The 15,594-nt window shown below is 48.7% G+C and overlaps 1 protein-coding gene across 2 annotated transcripts in view; it reads right to left on the reverse strand.

Moving 5' to 3' along the window:
• The window catches only part of tfpia (tissue factor pathway inhibitor a), a 79,350-nt gene extending 70,538 nt beyond the window's left edge, over nucleotides 1-8,812 (reverse strand). Inside the window, exon 1 of one of the 2 annotated variants that reach the window (XM_060928935.1) lies at nucleotides 8,658-8,812. In XM_060928935.1, coding sequence (XP_060784918.1) covers nucleotides 8,658-8,754 — 97 coding nt within the window. In that variant the 5' untranslated portion in view covers nucleotides 8,755-8,812. The remainder of the gene's footprint in view (nucleotides 1-8,657) is intronic. The other variant, XM_060928936.1, reaches the window with a different exon arrangement.
• Nucleotides 8,813-15,594: the final 6,782 nt, after the last annotated feature.

Here is a 15,594-nt window from a genome sequence, read left to right on the forward strand (position 1 = left end):
AATGCAACTCCAACAGCCCCGCTCAGCCCAACTCAGCACAGCACGGCTCAGCCCAACTCAGCCGCGTTTGTGGTGGAAAAGCGGCATTATATTACACACTACTGAGGCGTACTGCTGAGTGCACAGCATGTGGTTTACGACGCAGCCGTTTTCTCTGAATGAGTATCAGCTTGGGATTCACAGCTGTCCCACAGCGGTCTGATTAATCAATACGGTGCAGGGCAGTCCACGCTACGCAGTGTCGGAGCCTAATCTAGGAATTTGAAAATAGGGGACAGATCCCTCACTAGCTGTAGAAACAGGGGACAGAAAATATTAACATGGGTAAAAATATCCCTCATTTGTTCCAGTTAGCGGGGACAGAAAAATAAGTAATACATTGGTAGATATTTTCAAGAGTACATCTATAAACAGAACAGTTTTATTAATAAAACTAAATACATGTAACAAACATTCATATCAGATGTTAATCTATATAATATCATAATTATGGCACTATACACATCCTTTAATACAGTGATATGAAAACCATATCAGCAAACACTTATCCACAGTTTATAGTATTGCACAAACATTATGATCAGATCTGAACTTTAAAACTGTAAAGATTTTAGATCAAAAACTATATGAAGAATTATATACTGCAAAACCTTACAAATATGACTAGTTTTCTGTTATATGACTGGGTTACTGTTTTACTATAAATCATGTGACTAGCCTATTTTTACCAATTTGGCCGCCAGTAGTATAATATTGTATTTCAAATATGACGAGGTTAATATTACATCATTTGATATAGTTAAGTCTAAAATCCGTGTAGTCTTGCCACTATTAATTAATAATAAGATGAAAAATCTGACTTTCTGAATAAAATAAAATCACTATCAAATATTGAAAAATGCTATCAGATTTGTTTTGTTCAGACCACCTTTCATGAAAGTGAAAAATGTTAAACAATCTACCGATGTTTAAACTAGATTTTGACATAAATGACTGGAGATAATCTCAAAATTCAGACTTCCTAAAAAGTACATAATCTCTATCATTTACAGTCTTACAGTACCTACAATTACACAAGAACAGATTAAATATATTTCATAATATTTTTAAATAAAACTTGCATAATACCAAACATTATCAAACTAATTGTATATTGGCATTAGGAAAATAATATCAAATTCAAACTTCAAAACCCATTATCAGTCAGAATCAAATGACTTAGTATGTCTTCACACCGTCATATAATTACTCCAAGATCATATTTATACACAAACTTATATATGTCTTATATATCAACTAAGCACCTTTACTATTTGAATATGATTAATAACATAATACTAAACTGAATTAAACAAATTACTCCCAAAAAAACAACAAACAAAAAAACTAGCATTCATGTAGAACTTATCTTTAAACTAGTTTTTGACATAGATGACTAGAGATAATCCCAAAATTCAGACTTCCTAAACAGTATATTATCATGATAATCTCCTATTATTTACAGTAATGTTACAGTACCTACCATTATACAAGAACAGATTAAATCTATTTCATAATATCTATGTAAAACTTCTATAATACCGTTATCAAACTCGTATCTGCCTGGACTGTCACTTCGGTGGTAACATCGTCGACTTCGGTTTCATATTTCGTTTTCTTCTTGGTTGGTTCATCGGTAGTACTTGTATCGGGTTGTGTAATGTCGGCTGGATTAGTATCTGTCACTTCTGTGTCTTCGTTTTGTTTCCTTTTTTCGTACAAAGGTCGTTCAACGTGACCACGCGTTTTGACATTATGTTAGGATGAGACAGAGCGATATGCCATGTGCTTTTGGGTATTTTTAAGACACTTCATACGATTGGTTGAGATACACTGTCTTCCGGTTCAGTGACCAATGATATAATAGTTCACAAAACTGTTTTACCCGCTAAATAAACCATTCGGAACACTTCGGTCCTTTCCGATATTTTCCGATTGGTGTGTAAACAACGCTGTATTGACCGCAGTGCTTGCTAGCTGGTGCTGACAAATTGATACGCACAAGATTCAGTAAAACGCGACTACACGCTCTACTTATAAATGCGCGACAAAATGAATAGATACGCGATATCACTCTCGCGCCCAAAAAGTGGATGTGCGATAGACAGATAAAAAACACACATTATCGCGTATTACGCGCCCTAGATTAGGCTCCGAGTGTTCTCCCACAAGTCACCGACATTCACATTTTTGTACCAGAAGTTCAAAAGACTTCGAAGCGTGAAGCGTCAGCCAGGTGTCAGTGCTGCCATTTTGAAAACTGTTTTCCAAACAAAATATTGCACAAAAACGAGTTTAAATGACGATTACTGCCGAATTTTTTCAAACTTTCCTGATTGCTATCAAAACAAGCAAAACTTCCGGCTTGATTACGTCAGCATTCGAAAGCGGGCGCGCGCGCTGGCAAATGTTGGTGACTTTGATTTCTGCTGTACGTTCTACTTCCATCCTACGATGTCTCGCACAGGTCTCAACGAATCTCGTTTACGGCCATTGCTTTGACATATGGACTGATATATTACAGAGCATATTTCAAACACTCAGAACTTGCTATAGCAGCAGCAAAATAGCGAACAAACATGCATTCTGATATTTAATAAAATGAGAGAAACAGAATTTTGATAAGAAAAAAATTTGCCTTCAGGTCTGGCAACTCGGCCATAACTCTGGTAAAATAAAACTGAACTGAAGGAAATTGCAATATGCATATTACTGACATATAACAAAGTCATGTCAAGTTTGGTGAAATTCCTGCAAAAATTGTGAGAGGAGTTGATTTCAGAAGGTGAGCACCCTTCCCAGGACGGACGGACGGACGGACATTGCCCGGGGATAGATTAGGGATAAAATTAGCTCATGTTTAAAGTAATTCAAATTCTGTAAAGCTGCTTTGAGATAATGTCTATTGTTAAAAGCGCCATAAAAAATAAAGTTGACTTGACCTTGCCATGACACAATCCCCCTTCGGGCCTTTTGGCTAGTGGGGGATTAGTAAAATAAATAATTTTAAAAACCCCAAAAAACAGTAATGAAAATGTGAATTTCGGGGGGAAAAAATTCAAATATCGCAAAAAAAAAGTTTATACACTCACATGAGATGGTCTTTCAGATGATTCAATAATTTTGCAAACTTGAAATAGGAACACTTTTTTTTTTTGCATTTGAGTCACATGCATGACATGATGAGCAAATAGAAATGCTACCTTTCTGAAAAAACAGCGCTATCACGAGAGGAGAAAACGCAGCTATAATCGCATAACATCACTTAACGGAAGGAAGCACAGATGATTCCCAGTTGTGTATTTTGTCACAATTGTTTTTAAATACTGTTTGCATAGTGTGCAAAACTGCAATGGAAATCCAGCTATTTATTTTTTCTTTATTCTTGGCTTGCACTGCCAGGAAGGATATAGTAACTCATAAATCACTCTTTACAACCGTGGTGAGCAGAAAAGCATCTCAGCATGAAACAGCAGAAGAACACATTGGGTTCCACTCCTGCAGCCAAGAACAGGGATCTTACAATCAACAACACGTTCCTATTAAAGTGGCCGGGGAGTGTAGATTTGTAAAAGTGAATGCACTTGATGTTACTTGAGTTTGTTTCTCCTGCACCAGGTCGAGCACGCTGCAGCTTACTCAGTCATTTCTAAGATATAAATGTACACTGAGGACTTGTCGGACCAGCGAGCTGGTAAAAGTCCACTGTCTGGAAAAGTGTCAACACTCAGGAAGGCCAGTGCGCTATCAGCCCCTCCATGCTTTCCTTTCATGATCCACACGAGCCGCAGCTAACGGCAACGTACTTAACACAAACCATAACACAAATCTCCCCTGCAGGGTACAGATACAGGAAAGGGTTAGTCGTGCTGAAAAGCCCAATAATGCTGAAATTAAGGTTCTAATCCCTTCATTATCGGAGGGTTTATAAAAGATCTACTGAACCAGCAGGCCAAATGTAGTGTGTTAAATGCCTGTGGGAAACTTCAGTATACAGTGGTGCTTGAAAGTTTGTGAACCCTTTAGAGTTTTCTATATTTCTGCATAAATATGACCTAAAACATCATCAGATTTTCACACAAGTCCTAAAAGTAGATAAAGAGAACCCAGTTAAACAAATGAGACAAAAATATTATACTCGTCATTTATTTATTGAGGAAAATGATCCAATATTACATATCTGTGAGAGGCAAAAGTATGTGAAACTTTGCTTTCAGTATCTGGTGTGATCCCCTTGTGCAGCAATAACTGCAACTAAACGTTTGCGGTAACTGTTGATCAGTCCTGCACACCGGCTTGGAGGAATTTTAGCCCATTCCTCCGTACAGAACAGCTTCAACTCTGGGATGTTGGTGGGTTTCCTCACATGACCTGCTCGCTTCAGGTCCTTCCACAACATTTCCATTGGATTAAGGTCAGGACTTTGACTTGGCCATTCCAAAACATTCACTTTATTCTTCTCTAACCATTCTTTGGTAGAACGACTTGTGTCCTTAGGGTCGTTGTCTTGCTGCATGACCCACCTTCTCTTGAGATTCAGTTCATGGACAGATGTCCTGACATTTTCCTTTAGAATTCGCTGGTATAATTCAGAATTCATTGTTCCATCAATGATGGCAAGCCGTCCTGGCCCAGATGCAGCAAAACAGGCCCAAACCATGATACTACCACCACCATGTTTCACAGATGGGATAAGGTTCTAATGCTGGAATGCAGTGTTTTCCTTTCTCCAAACATAACGCTTCTCATTTAAACCAAAAAGTTCTATTTTGGTCTCATCCATCCACAAAATATTTTTCCAGTAGCCTTCTGGCTTGTCCATGTGATCTTTAGCAAACTGCAGACGAGCAGCAATGTTCTTTTTGGAGAGCAGTGGCTTTCTCCTTGTAACTCTGCCATGCACACCATTGTTGTTCAGTGTTAGTCCTGATGGTGGACTCATGAACAATGTGAGCGAGGCCTTCAGTTGCTTAGAAATTACCCTGGGGTCCTTTGTGACCTCGCCGACTATGACACGCCTTGCTCTTGGAGTGATCTTTGTTGGTCGACCACTCCTGGGGAGGGTAACAATGGTCTTGAGTTTCCTCCATTTGCCCACAATCTGTCTGTCTGTGGATTGGTGGAGTCCAAACTCTTTGGAGATGGTTTTGTAACCTTTTCCAGCCTGATGAGCATCAACAACGCTTTTTCTGAGGTCCTCAGAAATCTCCTTTGTTCGTGCCATGATACACTTCCACAAACATGTGTTGTGAAGATCAGGCTTTGATAGATCCCTGTTCTTTAAATAAAACAGGGTGCCCACTCACACCTGATTGTCATCCCATTGATTGAAAAGACCTGACTCTAATTTCACCTTCAAATTAACTGCTAATCCTAGAGGGTCACATACTTTTGCCACTCACAGATATGTAATATTGGATCATTTTCCTCAATAAATAAATGACCAAGTATAATATTTTTGTCTCATTTGTTTAACTGGGTTCTCTTTATCTACTTTTAGGACTTGTGTGAAAATCTGATGATGTTTATGCAGAAATATAGAAAATTCTAAAGGGTTCACAAACTTTCAAGCACCACTGTAGCTAGATGTGGAAATAGAGTGGAGTAGCTATATCAAATGTCGAGTTTTAATACACTGTATAATAAAATGTTCATGCATTGTGATTAATGTTCATAAGCAGTGAATTGCACTTCTATCGCCCAGACCCCCCCTCGCAGTTCTTCACTCAGCCATCAGACACCTTTATCTCGATTTCTCCGTAATCCCCTGGAGCTCACAGATACCCGCGACTGCCTTGCATCACTGATTGACAAAGGAAAGTGACAGTATGCCCCTCCCACCCAGAGAACACGCCCAATCGTGTTGGCTTGGCTCCCGTCAGTGATAGCTCTGAATCCTGTACAGACTGATTGTCAAAGGTTCAGAGCATATTAACATGTTTTATTCGTAACAGGCTCCAACGGTGCTTGACATGGAAACGAATCTTCTTCTGACTTTCAGAGGAAATGAGTCTCTTCAAGTGAAAATGAAGAGTTCATGGCGGTGTGTCATGCTGTGCCGACTCGCCCGATTTCACAATAGAGCATTAATATTGAAGTGGATGAATCAAATTGGTTTAATATTTCTAATTTCTAAATCTAAGCACACAAAGAAACAGGTTATAGCAAAAAAAAAAAATTGCTTAAAATAAGTTGATCCTCTATTGTCCCATGCCAATTAGCCGACACGTAAATCACTTATGATCACATTTCACAAGTCAAAGCCAGGATTTATTTACTCCCGTCTCTTATTCTTCCACAAAAGCCAGTTAAAACCTGCTGCCACATTCTGCTATTTTTATAGTCAGAGGTTTTGTAACAGATGCCAGAAAATACTGAGTAACGAAGGAACTGAAATTATAAATGAGCACGAGTGGAACTTTATAGTGCTTTATCGTGCTCTCCCTGATTAGTGCCCATGATTCACTTTCCGGTTTGGTCTCTGGGATCTATAGTGCACCCAAAATAGGCACTGCACTCCATCTATCAACAATTACATGATTATACACCATTATACAGACAGTAGAATAGACACCATTTCTACTGATCTGGCTGCAGTTTAATCAGGAAGTCGAGTCCCAGGATGAGTTTCTCGAAGACTCCAGGATAAAACTGAGCCCTGCTCCGGAGTGATTACTGTGGTGACATAATCACACTTACACTCACTCCATGGTCACTGCATGTCATCATCATCATCATCATCATAAAAAGAAAAAAATGAAAGTAAGACTAATATCATACAGATGTGGAGCATGACAAAACACACACAGATGGCTAAACACGGCCCGAGAGTTGGTCCAGAGAGTCTGAAGCACTGAAGCACTGTATAACTGATAGTTTATGAAACTGGAGAGCAGCAGTTTCCAAAAGCAGATGAAATACAACAGGAAAGAGAAAATGCAGTCCTCTGGATGTTGGATATTGTTTCCACGGTTGTGGGTGTTGGCTAAATACCCAACGAACCCCGAAAGGGGTATATTTTATAGAGGCCTTACTTACAACCTGTTGGACACTGAACTCAGAAAATACAAACTCCAGTGCTGATGTTGGCACTCAGTGGAACTTTAACTTTCTGGCTCTTTCACACCAACTCAGTCATGGAGTTTCTGCACTTTGACTATTTTCTACAAAAAGTATTTAAAAAAAAAAGTTTGATATTTTAGATTCTTCAGTGTATGCAGCGTTTCCCTTGATGACTCTTTGCACACTATTATCATCCGTGATGGATTTGTATGAAAAATGCAAGTTTTTCAACATGAGAAGATAAACTTTATATCTTCAAGCCAACGTGTGATTTTCTTTTTATTATACTGACACATTCACAAACAAAAAGTCCCCAAATTTATTTAAACAATTCATCGATTTCATCACGAGTGACAGATAGAGATTTGTATCATGGTTATCATATGTGTGTGTGTGTGTGTGTGTGTGTGTGTGTGTGTGTGTGTGATAGATAGTAATACTCCTGCAACATTTTGTGATAATGCTATATAAAATAAGTAACAATAAGTAACAGGAAGTATAGTTGACAGTGTACTAACTGCACAATTACTACTCAAATGTAGCTCTGAACTTCAGACTGTATCCTCACGCAGTCCACAAACTGAAACTCCACTCACTTCACCCTCACACCCCGTCCCCTCACACCCCGTCCCCTCACACCCCGTCCCCCCACACCCCGTCCCCCCACACCCCGTCCCCCCACACCCCGTCCCCCCACACCCCGTCCCCTCACACCCTGTCCCCGCAGGGTAAAACAGACTGAGTCTGATTTTAAAACTCAAGTTCACAACTATAAAACACGTCTTAAATTTACAGCAACGAAGAAGCTTTATAGCATACCGACCCTTTATAATAATAACAGTGAAGTGTGTTAGAACTATAACAGGAGTTATCCCGACCACAACACCTTAATCAACTTAGATCAGCTTAATAACTTCATTAGCTTATCATTCAGTACTCTTCTAACTGCATAAATAAAATTTACAGGAGTGATGGTTCAAGAGTTTTTATAATAATTACTTTAGTGATAGTTATGAAGATGTTTATAATATAATTACTTTCTAAAGATCATTACAATAGTTACAGTATATTATGGGTGTTGGAAAGCATTCTTATAAAGCAGTTATAAACAGCCATCATCACCACACAGCTTCATCAGCACACATCATCAGCACACAACATCATCAGCACACAACATCATCAGCACACAAACAAACTGATATTAAACTCCCTGAATAACCGCAAATCACTTTATAATAACAGGCGAGGAGTCAGAGAGCCGGAGCCGGGCTCAGGAGCTCCTGCACAGGGGTCTCAGCTCACACACGCCGGCTTCAGGAGAGCACCTCCTCCTCCTCCTCCCGCAACAGCGCACAGGACCGCGGAGAAAGCAGCGACCGAACAAACAAACAAACAAACAAACAAACAAACAAACGCCCTTCCCCGCTGGTGTGTTGAGTGACCCGAGCCCGAACCCCAGCGCGGCGCAGCGCAGTGTCCCTACCTGAGTAACCCGAGCGCGAGCGCAGTGTCCCTACCTGAGTGCCCCGAACCCGAGCGCAGCGCAGTGTCCCTACCTGAGTGACCCGAGCGCAGCGCAGTGTGCGTACCTGAGTGCAGGGCCGCCAGGCAGGGCCACAGCAGGGCGCACAGACACACGCGCAGACCGGACATCCTCCCGCACTGCACTCTCACTACTGCTGCACGCGCGCACCGGGAAGCATGCTTTAAAGCGCGCGCACTTCCTGCACTGGCCAACGCGCGCGCACTCACGCTTCCGGTTCCTCAGGGTGTTTCCTGTGGCGCTCAGCCCGCAGCCTCCCCCGGAGCACCGGACCGGACCGGACCGAACCGGGACCCGCCGCTGAACAGCACTGTTACAGCTTTATTCAGTAAATAAACGGGATTCTCTCCAAACCCGGGATGAACTGCAGCTCAGTGACTGTTGCTATGTAACTTTCCGTTGCTATGTAACTTTCCGTTGCTATGTTCACTGAGGTAACATTAGCATGATCTGAGGTAAATGTAGCTAACTAGCAACACAAATAATTACATTAATGTAGACAGTGAATAACCCGGTTTAAAATATAATGACATGATTTTTTTAACATGATAAACCAGTGCTTTAAGTGGGCCGGTACGCATCGGTACGGAGTGCCGGGACTTATCAGTTTTAGCCCCGAGCGTACCGGGACTTCTCACGGAGTACCGGCGCTTCTCATGAGCTCATCGTGCTCTGTGTAGAAAGTTCTATTTCTGTCCTTGCGATTTATGATCATGCTCTTCCTGTATGCTCGCGCATATCAATATCTCTCCTCCAGTCATGTCCTCTGCCATCCGGCACCGTGTCTGACCACAGGGCCGCCATAGACCGGGTACAGTGTGTGTGTGTCTGACCACAGGGCCGCCATAGACCGGGTACAGTGTGTGTGTGTCTGACCACAGGGCCGCCATAGACCGGGTACAGTGTGTGTGTCTGACCACAGGGCCGCCATAGACCGGGTACAGTGTGTGTGTCTGACCACAGGGCCGCCATAGACCGGGTACAGTGTGTGTGTCTGACCACAGGGCCGCCATAGACCGGGTACAGTGTGTGTGTGTCTGACCACAGGGCCGCCATAGACCGGGTACAGTGTGTGTGTGTCTGACCACAGGGCCGCCATAGACCGGGTACAGTGTGTGTGTCTGACCACAGGGCCGCCATAGACCGGGTACAGTGTGTGTGTGTCTGACCACAGGGCCGCCATACACCGGGTACAGTGTGTGTGTGTCTGACCACAGGGCCGCCATAGACCGGGTACAGTGTGTGTGTGTCTGACCACAGGGCCGCCATACACCGGGTACAGTGTGTGTGTCTGACCACAGGGCCGCCATAGACCGGGTACAGTGTGTGTGTGTCTGACCACAGGGCCGCCATAGACCGGGTACAGTGTGTGTGTCTGACCACAGGGCCGCCATAGACCGGGTACAGTGTGTGTGTGTCTGACCACAGGGCCGCCATAGACCGGGTACAGTGTGTGTGTCTGACCACAGGGCCGCCATAGACCGGGTACAGTGTGTGTGTCTGACCACAGGGCCGCCATAGACCGGGTACAGTGTGTGTGTCTGACCACAGGGCCGCCATAGACCGGGTACAGTGTGTGTGTGTCTGACCACAGGGCCGCCATAGACCGGGTACAGTGTGTGTGTCTGACCACAGGGCCGCCATAGACCGGGTACAGTGTGTGTGTGTCTGACCACAGGGCCGCCATAGACCGGGTACAGTGTGTGTGTGTCTGACCACAGGGCCGCCATAGACCGGGTACAGTGTGTGTGTCTGACCACAGGGCCGCCATACACCGGGTACAGTGTGTGTGTGTCTGACCACAGGGCCGCCATACACCGGGTACAGTGTGTGTGTGTCTGACCACAGGGCCGCCATACACCGGGTACAGTGTGTGTGTGTCTGACCACAGGGCCGCCATACACCGGGTACAGTGTGTGTGTCTGACCACAGGGCCGCCATAGACCGGGTACAGTGTGTGTGTGTCTGACCACAGGGCCGCCATAGACCGGGTACAGTGTGTGTGTGTCTGACCACAGGGCCGCCATACACCGGGTACAGTGTGTGTGTGTCTGACCACAGGGCCGCCATACACCGGGTACAGTGTGTGTGTGTCTGACCACAGGGCCGCCATACACCGGGTACAGTGTGTGTGTGTCTGACCACAGGGCCGCCATACACCGGGTACAGTGTGTGTGTCTGACCACAGGGCCGCCATAGACCGGGTACAGTGTGTGTGTGTCTGACCACAGGGCCGCCATAGACCGGGTACAGTGTGTGTGTGTCTGACCACAGGGCCGCCATAGACCGGGTACAGTGTGTGTGTGTCTGACCACAGGGCCGCCATACACCGGGTACAGTGTGTGTGTGTCTGACCACAGGGCCGCCATACACCGGGTACAGTGTGTGTGTGTCTGACCACAGGGCCGCCATACACCGGGTACAGTGTGTGTGTCTGACCACAGGGCCGCCATAGACCGGGTACAGTGTGTGTGTGTCTGACCACAGGGCCGCCATAGACCGGGTACAGTGTGTGTGTGTCTGACCACAGGGCCGCCATACACCGGGTACAGTGTGTGTGTGTCTGACCACAGGGCCGCCATACACCGGGTACAGTGTGTGTGTGTCTGACCACAGGGCCGCCATACACCGGGTACAGTGTGTGTGTCTGACCACAGGGCCGCCATAGACCGGGTACAGTGTGTGTGTGTCTGACCACAGGGCCGCCATAGACCGGGTACAGTGTGTGTGTGTCTGACCACAGGGCCGCCATAGACCGGGTACAGTGTGTGTGTGTCTGACCACAGGGCCGCCATAGACCGGGTACAGTGTGTGTGTGTCTGACCACAGGGCCGCCATAGACCGGGTACAGTGTGTGTGTCTGACCACAGGGCCGCCATAGACCGGGTACAGTGTGTGTGTCTGACCACAGGGCCGCCATAGACCGGGTACAGTGTGTGTGTGTCTGACCACAGGGCCGCCATAGACCGGGTACAGTGTGTGTGTGTCTGACCACAGTGCCGCCATAGACCGGGTACAGTGTGTGTGTGTCTGACCACAGGGCCGCCATAGACCGGGTACAGTGTGTGTGTGTCTGACCACAGGGCCGCCATACACCGGGTACAGTGTGTGTGTGTCTGACCACAGGGCCGCCATACACCGGGTACAGTGTGTGTGTCTGACCACAGGGCCGCCATAGACCGGGTACAGTGTGTGTGTGTCTGACCACAGGGCCGCCATACACCGGGTACAGTGTGTGTGTGTCTGACCACAGGGCCGCCATACACCGGGTACAGTGTGTGTGTGTCTGACCACAGGGCCGCCAAACACCGGGTACAGTGTGTGTGTGTCTGACCACAGGGCCGCCATACACCGGGTACAGTGTGTGTGTGTCTGACCACAGGGCCGCCATACACCGGGTACAGTGTGTGTGTCTGACCACAGGGCCGCCATAGACCGGGTACAGTGTGTGTGTCTGACCACAGGGCCGCCATAGACCGGGTACAGTGTGTGTGTGTCTGACCACAGGGCCGCCATACACCGGGTACAGTGTGTGTGTGTCTGACCACAGGGCCGCCATACACCGGGTACAGTGTGTGTGTCTGACCACAGGGCCGCCATAGACCGGGTACAGTGTGTGTGTCTGACCACAGGGCCGCCATAGACCGGGTACAGTGTGTGTGTCTGACCACAGGGCCGCCATAGACCGGGTACAGTGTGTGTGTCTGACCACAGGGCCGCCATAGACCGGGTACAGTGTGTGTGTGTCTGACCACAGGGCCGCCATAGACCGGGTACAGTGTGTGTGTGTCTGACCACAGGGCCGCCATAGACCGGGTACAGTGTGTGTGTCTGACCACAGGGCCGCCATAGACCGGGTACAGTGTGTGTGTGTCTGACCACAGGGCCGCCATACACCGGGTACAGTGTGTGTGTGTCTGACCACAGGGCCGCCATACACCGGGTACAGTGTGTGTGTGTCTGACCACAGGGCCGCCATACACCGGGTACAGTGTGTGTGTCTGACCACAGGGCCGCCATAGACCGGGTACAGTGTGTGTGTGTCTGACCACAGGGCCGCCATAGACCGGGTACAGTGTGTGTGTCTGACCACAGGGCCGCCATAGACCGGGTACAGTGTGTGTGTGTCTGACCACAGGGCCGCCATAGACCGGGTACAGTGTGCGTGTCTGACCACAGGGCCGCCATAGACCGGGTACAGTGTGTGTGTCTGACCACAGGGCCGCCATAGACCGGGTACAGTGTGTGTGTCTGACCACAGGGCCGCCATAGACCGGGTACAGTGTGTGTGTGTCTGACCACAGGGCCGCCATAGACCGGGTACAGTGTGTGTGTCTGACCACAGGGCCGCCATAGACCGGGTACAGTGTGTGTGTGTCTGACCACAGGGCCGCCATAGACCGGGTACAGTGTGTGTGTGTCTGACCACAGGGCCGCCATAGACCGGGTACAGTGTGTGTGTCTGACCACAGGGCCGCCATAGACCGGGTACAGTGTGTGTGTGTCAGACCACAGGGCCGCCATACACCGGGTACAGTGTGTGTGTGTCTGACCACAGGGCCGCCATACACCGGGTACAGTGTGTGTGTGTCTGACCACAGGGCCGCCATACACCGGGTACAGTGTGTGTGTCTGACCACAGGGCCGCCATAGACCGGGTACAGTGTGTGTGTGTCTGACCACAGGGCCGCCATAGACCGGGTACAGTGTGTGTGTGTCTGACCACAGGGCCGCCATAGACCGGGTACAGTGTGTGTGTGTCTGACCACAGGGCCGCCATACACCGGGTACAGTGTGTGTGTGTCTGACCACAGGGCCGCCATACACCGGGTACAGTGTGTGTGTGTCTGACCACAGGGCCGCCATACACCGGGTACAGTGTGTGTGTCTGACCACAGGGCCGCCATAGACCGGGTACAGTGTGTGTGTGTCTGACCACAGGGCCGCCATAGACCGGGTACAGTGTGTGTGTGTCTGACCACGGGCCGCCATACACCGGGTACAGTGTGTGTGTGTCTGACCACAGGGCCGCCATACACCGGGTACAGTGTGTGTGTGTCTGACCACAGGGCCGCCATACACCGGGTACAGTGTGTGTGTCTGACCACAGGGCCGCCATAGACCGGGTACAGTGTGTGTGTGTCTGACCACAGGGCCGCCATAGACCGGGTACAGTGTGTGTGTGTCTGACCACAGGGCCGCCATAGACCGGGTACAGTGTGTGTGTGTCTGACCACAGGGCCGCCATAGACCGGGTACAGTGTGTGTGTGTCTGACCACAGGGCCGCCATAGACCGGGTACAGTGTGTGTGTGTCTGACCACAGGGCCGCCATACACCGGGTACAGTGTGTGTGTGTCTGACCACAGGGCCGCCATACACCGGGTACAGTGTGTGTGTGTCTGACCACAGGGCCGCCATACACCGGGTACAGTGTGTGTGTCTGACCACAGGGCCGCCATAGACCGGGTACAGTGTGTGTGTGTCTGACCACAGGGCCGCCATAGACCGGGTACAGTGTGTGTGTCTGACCACAGGGCCGCCATAGACCGGGTACAGTGTGTGTGTGTCTGACCACAGTGCCGCCATAGACCGGGTACAGTGTGTGTGTGTCTGACCACAGGGCCGCCATAGACCGGGTACAGTGTGTGTGTCTGACCACAGTGCCGCCATAGACCGGGTACAGTGTGTGTGTGTCTGACCACAGGGCCGCCATACACCGGGTACAGTGTGTGTGTGTCTGACCACAGGGCCGCCATAGACCGGGTACAGTGTGTGTGTGTCTGACCACAGGGCCGCCATAGACCGGGTACAGTGTGTGTGTCTGACCACAGGGCCGCCATAGACCGGGTACAGTGTGTGTGTGTCTGACCACAGGGCCGCCATAGACCGGGTACAGTGTGTGTGTCTGACCACAGTGCCGCCATAGACCGGGTACAGTGTGTGTGTGTCTGACCACAGTGCCGCCATAGACCGGGTACAGTGTGTGTGTGTCTGACCACAGGGCCGCCATAGACCGGGTACAGTGTGTGTGTGTCTGACCACAGGGCCGCCATAGACCGGGTACAGTGTGTGTGTCTGACCACAGGGCCGCCATAGACCGGGTACAGTGTGTGTGTGTCTGACCACAGTGCCGCCATAGACCGGGTACAGTGTGTGTGTGTCTGACCACAGGGCCGCCATAGACCGGGTACAGTGTGTGTGTGTCTGACCACAGGGCCGCCATACACCGGGTACAGTGTGTGTGTGTCTGACCACAGGGCCGCCATACACCGGGTACAGTGTGTGTGTGTCTGACCACAGGGCCGCCATACACCGGGTACAGTGTGAGTGTGTCTGACCACAGGGCCGCCATACACCGGGTACAGTGTGCGTGTGTCTGACCACAGGGCCGCCATACACCGGGTACAGTGTGCGTGTGTCTGACCACAGGGCCGCCATACACCGGGTACAGTGTGCGTGTGTCTGACCACAGGGCCGCCATAGACCGGGTACAGTGTGTGTGTCTGACCACAGGGCCGCCATAGACCGGGTACAGTGTGCGTGTGTCTGACCACAGGGCCGCCATACACCGGGTACAGTGTGCGTGTGTCTGACCACAGGGCCGCCATAGACCGGGTACAGTGTGCGTGTGTCTGACCACAGGGCCGCCATAGACCGGGTACAGTGTGCGTGTGTCTGACCACAGGGCCGCCATAGACCGGGTACAGTGTGCGTGTGTCTGACCACAGGGCCGCCATTCACCGGGTACAGTGTGCGTGTGTCTGACCACAGGGCCGCCATACACCGGGTACAGTGTGCGTGTGTCTGACCACAGGGCCGCCATAGACCGGGTACAGTGTGCGTGTGTCTGACCACAGGGCCGCCATACACCGGGTACAGTGTGCGTGTGTCTGACCACAGGGCCGCCATACACCGGGTACAGTGTGTGTGTCTGACCACAGGGCCGCC

This window comes from Neoarius graeffei, chromosome 9, assembly GCF_027579695.1.
Source record: "Neoarius graeffei isolate fNeoGra1 chromosome 9, fNeoGra1.pri, whole genome shotgun sequence".
NCBI classification, from domain to species: domain Eukaryota; kingdom Metazoa; phylum Chordata; class Actinopteri; order Siluriformes; family Ariidae; genus Neoarius; species Neoarius graeffei.